The sequence below is a fragment of the Ischnura elegans genome, chromosome 7 (genome assembly GCF_921293095.1).
Source record: "Ischnura elegans chromosome 7, ioIscEleg1.1, whole genome shotgun sequence".
In the NCBI taxonomy this organism is placed as follows: domain Eukaryota; kingdom Metazoa; phylum Arthropoda; class Insecta; order Odonata; family Coenagrionidae; genus Ischnura; species Ischnura elegans.
Window position 1 is genome coordinate 95,206,412 of NC_060252.1, and position 11,521 is coordinate 95,217,932.

At 35.0% G+C, this 11,521-nt stretch overlaps 1 protein-coding gene across 6 annotated transcripts in view; it reads left to right on the forward strand.

The window, feature by feature from the left end:
• LOC124162859 (eye-specific diacylglycerol kinase) overlaps positions 1-10,101 on the forward strand; it is a 134,092-nt gene extending 123,991 nt beyond the window's left edge. For all 6 annotated transcript variants that reach the window (XM_046539536.1, XM_046539537.1, XM_046539538.1 and 3 more), the window contains 3 exons: positions 573-730; positions 1,718-1,881; positions 5,310-10,101. In XM_046539536.1, the coding sequence (XP_046395492.1) occupies positions 573-730; positions 1,718-1,881; positions 5,310-5,359 (372 nt within the window). In that variant the 3' untranslated portion in view covers positions 5,360-10,101. The remainder of the gene's footprint in view (positions 1-572; positions 731-1,717; positions 1,882-5,309) is intronic.
• Positions 10,102-11,521: the final 1,420 nt, after the last annotated feature.

An 11,521-nucleotide genomic window follows, 5' to 3' on the forward strand; every position in this document is an offset into this window, starting at 1 on the left:
TACCTATCAATCTTAAAACAAACAATTAAACCAACCATTAAAGTAAGCAAACCTACCAGCTAAAATTTAGTCACGAAACTAATTTTTTAAATACATTTTTGAAAGAATTCTCTTCCTATAACTACCACATTACTTACACAAAGCTCACTGTTAACTTTTCTTAGAAATCTTATCTTCCTTTCTGTAGAAACATTTAATTATGGTTTCACCTAAAGTGGCCCATGTTGCCTTAATGACGGCATCAGGATTTACCTATCCTCTTATTTGCATCCCCATCTTTTCCCTGGAGGTGTTGTCTGGCTTTCATCACAGCAGCACCTCCTATTCTTTTTCCTTCCACTGTCCTTTCCCTCCCCAGGTGTGTGGCTGAAAAGTCTCGACAGACCTCACCCTCAGGAGTGTAACCCTGTAAGCCCACCCTGAGTCCTTGTTTCACCTTTAAACTGTGACTTTGATATGTCAATGACTCAAAGAGCGGTCATTGTAAGCTTTAATGCTGATTTTACAGTGAACACTCAAGTGGGTTCTCTTGATTGTTCTTGATCTGATCCCATATTTCATCCTTATTTCAGCTGAGGGAGTTGCACGCAACAGGATATTCTCTGTTGTCCATTGATTCACTTGGCCACACGGCTCTTCACCTTGGATCTCAGCATGGCCACAAGGACATCATCAAGTACTTGATTGCATCTGCACCAGCATCAATCCTAAACATGGTGGACAATGAGAAGTGAGTTTATCTTAAACTTCTGGCTGAACTTGTACTCCTTTTTACACCAAGTTGTTATGTATGGTTGTTATGGTAGACATTGTATGTGTTGAGTGTAGCTTCCTTTATAGTGTAACATATATTTTTTACAAATAAGTCATTATGGTTGTCATTGATAGAACTTGTTTAGTGGGTTTCTGAAGGGACCACAGAAAATGAACGTGCAACCCAGGAAAACGTGCCAACCAGGGAAGTAAATAATAGCAATTTGGATTAAACAAAACATAAACCAAAATGCTCCTGGAAAAATAAAATTGTAAAAGATGGCATTTGAGCAATCTTCTGTGAAATGTGCTTTTACAAACTTCTTTTGTCATTCTCCACAAATAAGGCAAGATCAACCTAGAAGTGCACATTCATCTAGAATTTTCTTCGATAATTATTATTACATATTACTAGCTGCTGATTTATTGAATTGTCATTGCAACATTGAATTATTTAACTTATGCTATCAGAAGTATTCTACCGTTGTAAATAATTAAAAAAAGACCTGCAACCACTGACTGAAATAAGCAAATTATTTATGAAAGTTATCATTAATTTGAGCTTTTATGTAGTCATGTGATGTACCCACATGAAAATACTTGACTAAGTTTGAACAGTCATGTAGGGGCAACACAACTTTGCTGTGATGCTTTATGTAAAAAAATTTAGTCAAAAGAGCTTAAAATTGACAGATTTTGTATTATTGTTTTTTTAGGAAAGCTAGGAAAACTATGTAAAAGTTTCACAGGATCACATGAAGTTTACAAAAGCTGCCATGTTTGTTGCATAGAGTGTCCCACCCCATCCAACTGGCTTCATGTGCTTTCACTGATTGGCTTCCCAAGAAACACCAGTTGGCCTGCTAGTATTTGATAAAATATGTAGTATTTTCCCCTCATCTCTAGTTTTTATTCAGTTAAGATATTGTTTCATTGAGTTGAAATTGTTTTTGTTTATTTTCAGAGGTCAAACAGCCCTCCATAAAGCTGCAGCTCACAAGCAGAGGAGTATTTGTTGCATGCTTGTGGCAGGAGGTGCCTCACTGATGCTGAAGGACCATGACGGTCAAACACCTCGTCAGCTGGCCCTTCAGTCAAAGGATGATGAACTAGCTGCTTACTTAGAGAGTAAGGAACCCTTAATTATGTTCATGCATCTCTTTGGAGGGCTATCCTGTTAATTGGGTAATGGGAGGGATCACACTTCTTCATGCTCTGTTTGAATTACAATCCTTGAGAGCTGATAACTCCCCTCACCAAATTTTTTTTGCTCCTACCACCATATCAAATTTCAATTATTGCCATTCTGTGCCAAAATCTTCTCATGAGGAATTACCATGGTCTTGTGCATCTAAATAGGTGAGAGACTAAAACTTAAATCGTGTTTTGTGTCAGTTTACATTACACAAAACCCACGGGAAGTATTTTTCTCTTGCTTCCGTACCATGTCACAAATATATTATATTAATGTAATTCAATAAAATGTATTTTGTGGAGAGGTGCATGGATAACCCAACAAGTTAGACCTACATAATCTCCATATTTTCAGCCAATGTTGTTTGTTCAAGCAATGTTTGTTAATGTTGGGTAGTCATCTCAAGCCAATGAGTACAAGGAAACTTGCTGCAATTATCGTGCTGTTTCCATCGTGCAACTGCTGCAGGCATTAGAAACTCATTTCATGGAGTGGGCATGGTAAAAGCTGATTTTTAAAGCAACGTACATAGTGTGTTTAGAAAGTAATGGGAATTTTAGTTAAAAACAAAATCATTCATCTGCATTAATGCTGTCATCTTCAAAACATTTCTCAAACTCGATCCTTGGGATAGCCTTTAGCTCTATTAGGAACTTCTTTTAATGTCATCTGTGCTCATAAAATGATGGCTCTTAAATGTTCTCTTTATTTTTAGAATTAGGGAAAAGTTACTTTGAGCCAATTCTGGTGAATATGGAAGCTCAGGCATCGTTATATGTAGTATTTTTTTTGCAAAAAATTCATGAACAAGCAATGAAGTGAGCAAAAAATCACAGAGCTCATAAAAACACGGCTAATGTTAAAGTAACCAATGAATACAGCTGAAAATTTTATCGTTCCTTAAGGGCATCTATACAAGCATTGAAAAAATTTGACAATCAGAATGGCAAGACATTTAAAAATTTAGTTCCCATTATTTTCTGATCACACTTTGTAAGAGTCATGGATCTTTAATGGGATCTCACTCCATTTTTTGGGTTTCCTACCGCATACCTGTTTATCGGTTGATGAGAGTATAGCAAGTACTGCTGCCTGCATTTGCAGAAGTGTGGGCTACTTTACATTTGAGGAACAAGTGAAAAGATGGAAGAATCATGGTGTCATCATCAGGTTTGACTGTGCCACAAATATGTAACCAACTGCCCCCAGTGAAAGACCAGGATGAAGGGAGTTATGAAGCTCCTATGGAAAATATTGCATTGTCCATACTTCTGGATCACTTAAAGTCCATGCGCAAGATCACCAAAGACAATGAAAAATAGATTATTAAGTAAAATGTAATTGATCTTTTCTACTGCAGTAGACTCTCGTTATTACAAAGTTCACAGGACCGAAAAACCAGAGGTTCGTAATAACGAAGTTTGTGTGAACGTTTCTTTTAGGAATCATCGAAAGAAAAAAAACATACTTTGTTAAAAAGTTCTTGTCTCTTCAATCTCCCATACTTATAATCTTTAGAGTCAAGAGTGTAATATATGCTATTAAATTATGCGCTATTCCTCGATGACCAAAAAAGATGCATTCCGAGACCTTGCTTGTAAGTTAATAAACCTATACAAGGCATCGAGGAGAGTGGTTATAGTGCAGAATGCAATACTGCATCACAATCGCCCGTTAACTTGTGATTGTGACGAATTTGAAAAATAGACAGTTTAACTCTTCTGCCTTGTAGAGAATGCCTGGACCCCAGGACATGATGTATTATTTGATGAAGCCGAGACATTAGTGAGAGAAAGCAGATCTGTATTATCCCAGTTGTATCAGAGAGGTTACAGAGACAGAAAAATGTGAAACCTACCTCGAAGACAAAGGGTACCACCTGGACCATACTTTGGAGAGAGTACTGCCCAACAGAAAAGTAGCATCCGAAAATGTTCAGAAAGAAGCACTAAGTAATGGATACGAAAGCAGTGACCAGGCACACTTGTCTTTGACCTGAACCTTCAACATACCTATTGACATGGCTTGTAGGTTGATATGTAGCTGTAAGGGGACCAGCAGTGCTTGCAAAGTTAAACAGCTAACCAAAGGAAACCTGAAAAATGAAATCAGCATTTTCAATCCACACATCTTCCATAAAACCCATTTAACCCCTTGCTCTGAAATGATGGGTCTAGCTCTTCATAAACTTCTGATGCCAAATCTTGCAGTGGCATAGCCAGGAATTTCGTCCGGGGGGGTCCAAAACCAGGCGGGTAAATTTTTGAAAAACCAGGCACTAAGTAATGGGTTGTAAACTAATTTTAACACTTTTCATAATCGAAAAAAACTTAATTTGTTAAAGAAACATTTTGTATATTCCTGATTTTTCAATATTTTGTTTTCTTTTATGAAGGACAATAATTGTATTTTTATATTTTTTTTGGGGGGGGGGGGTCCGGACCCCCCTGGCTACGCCACTGAAATTGTGCAATGACGAATGTAGCTCATCATCAGATTTTCGTAATTTTAGTACTATTTAGGGGAACAATATAAATATTTTGAAAGTTTAACGATGTTAAAGCATACATATTGTACATAATGAACTCATACTTCATGAAATATGATGAATTGGAAGGGATAAAATGATTTTATACGAGTATCGATAGCAGTGTTCTCGTTTAATAATCACTTTTTCAATGTTTCACGATTCTATATTGATCATGAACTAATAAATTTCATTACCTGCCATTCCATTTCAAAAGAACCACAGAATAAATAAATAGAGGATAGGACCACGGTATCCAGAAAATAAATTGAGGTGGAAGGATAAAAGTATCTGAAATTCGGCGGGTGAAAGTTGAAAGCATATCATAATGATCTTATATTATTATATCTGAAATATGACTTTTGGTAATTTGGTAATTGGTAATGGGGCCGTCTGTTGAAATTGGCAATGGACTACATGTATGGCCTCAAAACTATTCTCATTTGAGCCATGGGCTATAAATGGATAATCAGTCCTTTCTGTAACATGTTTCTTGTTTAAAATTTAGCCTTTAAACGTGAAGGTTTTGCATTTTACTGAGTCAGTTTCTCAATTCCTGTAAATTAAATTATAAGGGCCACTTTTTTGATACCTGGTTAGCATTAACCGTAACAAGATGCAACAGCAATTTTAACTGGAGTAAGGTTGAAATTTTCAGTATAATAAATTGTGTGGTAAAGTACAGCATTCATTTGAATTTGTGGCCTTCACTGGCAGAATTTTTCAACCTCCATTTTCATGAGAAGGAAACTTGGAAATTGTCTTTATTTAAAACTGCATGCTAGTAACTTGTTCAGCTTATCAATAAGAAAAATTTTTCCTTGAAATCTGTAGGTCAAGAACAGTTCCAGCTAGTCGCTGAGGACATGGAGACAGTGGTTTAACATGTTTTTCTTCACACTTTCTCAAATATCTCAATGAAATTTCGATAAATGCTGATTATGGAGTAGCTAAGACTATAACTGAAGAGGATGGTTCATGGGTGCAAAGTCTGAAGGATGTACTTGCAAGAATCAACAGTGTACTCAAGAGTTGCAGTTGTCTTTGGGACACAAATGGAATACTTTCATTGCCATGTATTATTTCTTAACAGTGTACTTAACTGAAAACCTTATTTCATGCTTAGATATAAGCTAAAGGAAACTGTAAGTCAATTGCTGATAAAGTTATTAAACTCTAGATTTTTTAAATACAGTGATAAAATAATATATAAACTTGTTAAATACAGATATAACTAAATATATTTCTTAGATGTTGTAAGACATTGAAACATGAATTTGAAAAAAATATTTCAATGATGATTGAAGCATAAATTTTCTTATATCTCATATTTCATTGTGCTTTTTTCATGCTGTAACATTTTGGAATGTTCAATAATGTGAAACAAAAAGGACATTCAAGTATAAATGACATTGATAAGATGGATATTCTTTGGATGAATATGATAAATCATTTTTAGCTACTTTAATATTGTATATGTATATAAAACATGCATATAAATTTTTGGTTGTTAGCTTTAATTATTTTTGTTATAAAACATATAATACCTTCAGTAATGACTATGCACATTGTAAAATTTTTCTACCCAAAAGTAAGCTTATCTACAGTATGTTAACAAGTAAGCCGAGTGAATTTTTTTAAATTCACAAATCATGACACCAATCAGCTTTATTCTGACCTGAATAAATGTTATATATTAATATATATACATATATTATATATATTTTCAATTTTTGTAGAGTAATAGGTTGTACAAAAAGGGTATAAATATTAAGAACAATGGCCTTGCACTAATTACTAAGCAGGTAAAGAGCTTTTGGGCATATGCTATTTTCCCTTCTAGAAGAAATAGTGAGATATTTACATGTGCCAACTACTTTCAAGCATTTCAACCATAAAGAAATGGGAGGAGGATCAACTGTCTCAATGACCTTACCTGCATCTTTCTATGCCTTGAAAAACTAAAATTGTAACTATCAAAATAATTGATTATATTTGTGAATTTAAGATGATAATTTTTTTAGCTTGTTGGTGAATTTCTTGTTGTAACAAAATATAATTTTCCAAAGAATTTCCTTCATAATGCCTTGGAACAACCTGTATATCTTGAATATGTGCCATGCTCAATCTTGTTCTCTTGTGATAGAAACTGAGAACATTTGACTATTCTCAATGGACTTTATATTGTTTCTCCTTAACTCTACATGTTCAAGAATGTGAGTGAAAAAGCATATGTTGTTATCAAATGGGCCCCAAGTATTGAATGGAGCAGAGGGAACCAGTGTGACCATTTTGGTTTCATGCAATCAACTCACATGGCCTTTAGGAAGTACTTCTGATTGTTAACTAAGTTGCTATAGGAGTTGCCTGTTTTGTGAGTAGTGTGAGAATTCATTGTTGCCTATCTATTCTGGATTGGTTATATTTACAAAACTGGTATTATTTTTTTTTAAAGAGACCTTTGTATTTATTGAGTGGGATTGTGGATTATTGTGTGCACTTGCATGATTTTTCAATGTTTTGTGGAGTTAGTTTTTGACTAAGTCAGTGTTGCATTATATGTGAGTAGCTAATGGTTATTTAAATATTTATGTTAAAATTTATTTATGCTTATCCCTGTTTTTGCCTGGAATAGTATTATGATTTTTATACATCTATCATCTCTTTTTTAAGTCAGGTACTCCGAACGTCTGCACTCTTTACTGTTTCATTTTCATGTTTTTAAGTAACCATGAAATTGATGTTCTTATTTCTTGTATATCCCTGGCTCTGTTTCCTCATACATAATACCTCCTTTCTTCTGCTCTTATTTAATATTTTATCTTATTTTAAGATTGTGGAAAGTGGAAATTTCTCATGATTTTTCCTTCATTTTGTTATTTTCTTTTTTGAATTTTACATATTTATGTGATTGATTACTCGTGTTGTGTTTATATTCTGTTTCCTCATTTGAACTTAAGCTTTCAGTTCATAGGGACATTCAGAAATGGTGAAAATGTCTTCATTCAGTTACTGGCTAAGATTTTAGTGAAAGTTGTAATGGAGGTATTTTTTTACTGAGGAAGACTTGCTTAATCTGGCCAATCAAAGGTTTTGAATTTTCCCAAAACATGTAGTCTTGCATAGTAATTATCCTGATTATTTTTTATGACATATTTTCTTTGTATTTTACGCTTGTTGGTGTTTGGTCTGTACTTAATTCGCACTAATCATGCTGTTATTACCTTAGATTACTTTAGTATATTTCTATTTTTTTGCTCTTGATATTTTCAATCTGGTGAGAGTTTTCGTGAGTTTCTGTTATAAATAAGCCTTTCCTCCTTCAAGGCTTAAATCTCATTACACTTTCCGTAGACTTGGAATCTGATTTTAATGAGCTGGGCATAACAAGTTTTCTCGCTGTATTCATGTTTGTGTGTTGTCCTTGCACGTGTAATACTTGGTATAAGTTGTGAGTTAGGGCTTTGCAATGCAATAACCTTAGTTTCAAGGCCGGTTGATCGTTGATGATGATTAATTTGTGGTTGAGCATTCTCATTTCTCCGTCAGCCTTAAAGTGGTGTTGTGAGTTGATCTGGTTTTCTCGTAATACCCTTGTACTTGGCCCCATGAGCTGGTGCTATTCCAACTTTCATAATTTATCTTTTTATAAAGAAACTTTGCATGGTGTTTCTTCTAATGTATGAAGCTTATCTTTCTCTGACGTTGTCTCACTCTTTCTACCTCTCGCTCTATCCCTAACCTGTCCCATCCTGCTCTATATATCTGTCTGTCTCTCTCCGATACTCTCTGACCCTCGCTGCCTTCTTCCGAATTGTTTCATCTTTTGTTTCCGTGAGGAAACTCTGTAAGTAACATTCTTGATGCTTTAGCATTGCCATTGCTTTATTATTCATATGTAGGGTGTTGCCTTACATTAAAAAAAGTATGTAAGCTACTCTTCAAATGGCATACATGTAAAAACAAGGTGAATGTCTTAATGAAACATAAACGAGTTGTGTATGTTTGTTGTGTATGTGCGACTGTGTCTGACGATTGTTTACACTCCTCTAATGAGTCTGTGGGACAAAATCCCTTGAGGTTAAATATTCTCTTGAATTGTGATTTGTTTCCCACTAACTATTGCTCTATCAATCTTCCAGTTTTTCTTTCTTATGTTATGTGTCAACCTAATAATTTTCAAAATGTTGGTGAAATGATTCACTCATGTGTCGAGATGAATACTGGTTTTGATTACTGGATTGGTGAGGAAAATTACGTCGTACCACGAATTCCTTATTTGTATATGGAATTTTTATTACTTTGTTACTCCTGTTATTGCTTGATTTGACTATGGGGCAATGTGTTGTATCATTGCGGTGGTGGTTAAATTCATCGATTTTGATTTCCTGTCCAGAATTCACTGTTATCTGGTCAAGTGAGAAACATAACGCTGAATTTTCAACAAAGAACTAACTGTTGGCTGATTACTAACTGGAATCTTTTTTTTTTTATTCATCACTGAAACATATGTGTACTGAGGGTGAATGAACATTGTGAAGTGAGAGTGCCACTCAATTTAGTGATGTTTCTAGATTAGGTGTCTCAGTGGACGCCATTAGCTGAACCTGTACATTCCAAGCACTGTCAATTAGATCTGCCCTTATAGGTTGCATATACAGACAATCACATATCAACTTTATAAATTATAATCCGATTCTGTTTGAGTATTTTGTGAAAAATACATTCCATGGTCCTTATTATATATACACCTTTATATTTTTTCCTTTGTTTTTACCAATAATAGCACCTATCATGTGTGTTTGAAAGTTGGCAGCATCCAAAAATGAGGAATCCTCCTTTGAATAATATTATGCTTCAGAATCATTACCTTTCTAGCTTTGCCTAGTTGTACCTTGAGGTTTTTTGCTCACGTTATTCATTTAAACATTCTCTTCCTAGAATTGAGTGATTATGTATTCCAGGAACGAGGTCTTTTTGTTCTGATTAGAAGCCTTTTTCTTTCTGTAGAATCCTCTTCAGTGTGATTGTAAAGTTTTTTTTATGTGCTCTTAAATGTAAAATATCATAATGAAGTACTGAAAAAAATTATTCGGATGCAAGATTGCTCCCTTTATGCCGAAAGCACCGATGCAAACAATGAAATCAATTTTGCTCAAAGTGGATTTAATAGTTGGATGTTGTCAGCGCCCATGTTCTCGTGTGTTTTGGCTATGAGTGAATGTCTATTTGTTATATTTTATATTATAATCTTGTTTAATTAGGTGTTTGAATTTTTAACAAAGAAGTAATTTAATGTTCCTCAAAACTATAAAAATTTAATAGTAAACATTTTTATACATAGTACATACCATGCATCAAAAGTTTCCTGTAAATTAGATACGAAGGTGGTAGGTGAGTAATTTTATTTAATGAACATCAGTGCATAAATAACTGTGAAAGCATGTCTTATTTTATCTTTCTACTTCACTGTAATACATCTTATACTTGAAAAATTGAGAAAAATTTTGTATGAGACATCATAGAAACCTGTAGTGTTCAAACTTGTAAAGCTTTACCCTTTGTCAGTTGTATCAATTTTAAAAAGAGTAATAAATTATCTTGTATTTTCCCATGGATGACTAAACACGTGAACTCTTTCTTGTGTCATGCTCCTACCATAAAACTGGTTATTTTATCTTGAAATAACAGGCTGTGTAATCAACCCAAAGGTAAGTTTAAGTAGTTGAATGTACATTCCTCATAAACTCACGCAGGCATTTGAATATAGTACATATCAAGTTATCAAGCTAGTTCCTATCATTTGGACCACTAAAATTGTTCTTAAAGGTTTTATTCCTGACAAGAATGTTACATTGCTCAATTGAAAGCTTTATATAATCCAAAAAACATTCATGATAATTTTGCAATTGAAAGCACTGCCTAAAGTCAACAGTAAAGCATTCTAGTCATGCTGACCAGGAATGATTGGTTCATTCGAGGTTGTATTAACATGTTGCGTTCCAGGGTATTTTCATGTAGGGGAAAGACACACCTGGGTAGAGGTGTTGAGATTGAAAATATGTGTCAATTTGGGCAAACTGCCTAAGGTTTAAACATGGTCAAAAAGCTAATGTTAAAAATAAATCTTAACCCAATTCAACATTACAATACATCTGTTCATAATAAGTAACGAGCAACAACTGATAGCGTTGTACCAAATACCCATAGTATGCTTTAAAATTGTATAAGTGGACGCGACTAAATGACGAGAATATTTGTCATCCATCCGGAACACACTGGAAAAAATTATGAGAATTCTCGCCATCCGTACGCAACATGTTAAATCACTTTCACCCCATATTGAAAGGAAATCTATTTAATTAATATTAACTTAATTTGGCTATTTGGAAATGATTATCAGTATGTGTTTCTGCTGAAGGGAATTGGCATTTATTTCAGGGCAGTCTAAGAAATAACATTTGATAAAATTTAGCCCCCTGTGCCGAGCTGAGCTAAGTCAGGGAACTTAATGCTGATTGTGAGTGGATCTACCGATTCGATCGATAGATTTTCCTTCCTCATAGGAAAATCTACTAGAATTGGTAGCATATTAATTGCGTATTGCTTGGTTTCGTTAGTGGTAGGACCTGCCCGCCTTTGTGACGGTGCAGGATTCCTCGTCCCTTCCTTCCTTTCCCTGGAGGCGTTGTCGGGCTCTAATCGCGGCGATGCCTCTAATCCTTTGTTCCTATCTGTCCTCCCCCTCTCGAGAGGCACGGGCGTATAAGTCTCGGACTTGGTTCCCGGTCCTCGAGAGCGTAACCTTTGCGGGGCCTGCCCTGGGACCCCCGAACCCACTGATTGTGAGTGGACTAGTCTGTGGCAAAAACCCTTAGAGGACTCATCTGACTGCTGTATTACGAGGTAGAAGGTATGCAACCCTAGGTAATGAGTTAAATTTTTGGTTAAATGTTTTTCTTTAATTCTGTCTACAAAAATGCAAATGTTTCTAAATTGTCCTTGTTGAGATGTGCCGTCTCTTGGCGGTGCCCCAAGATTTTGAG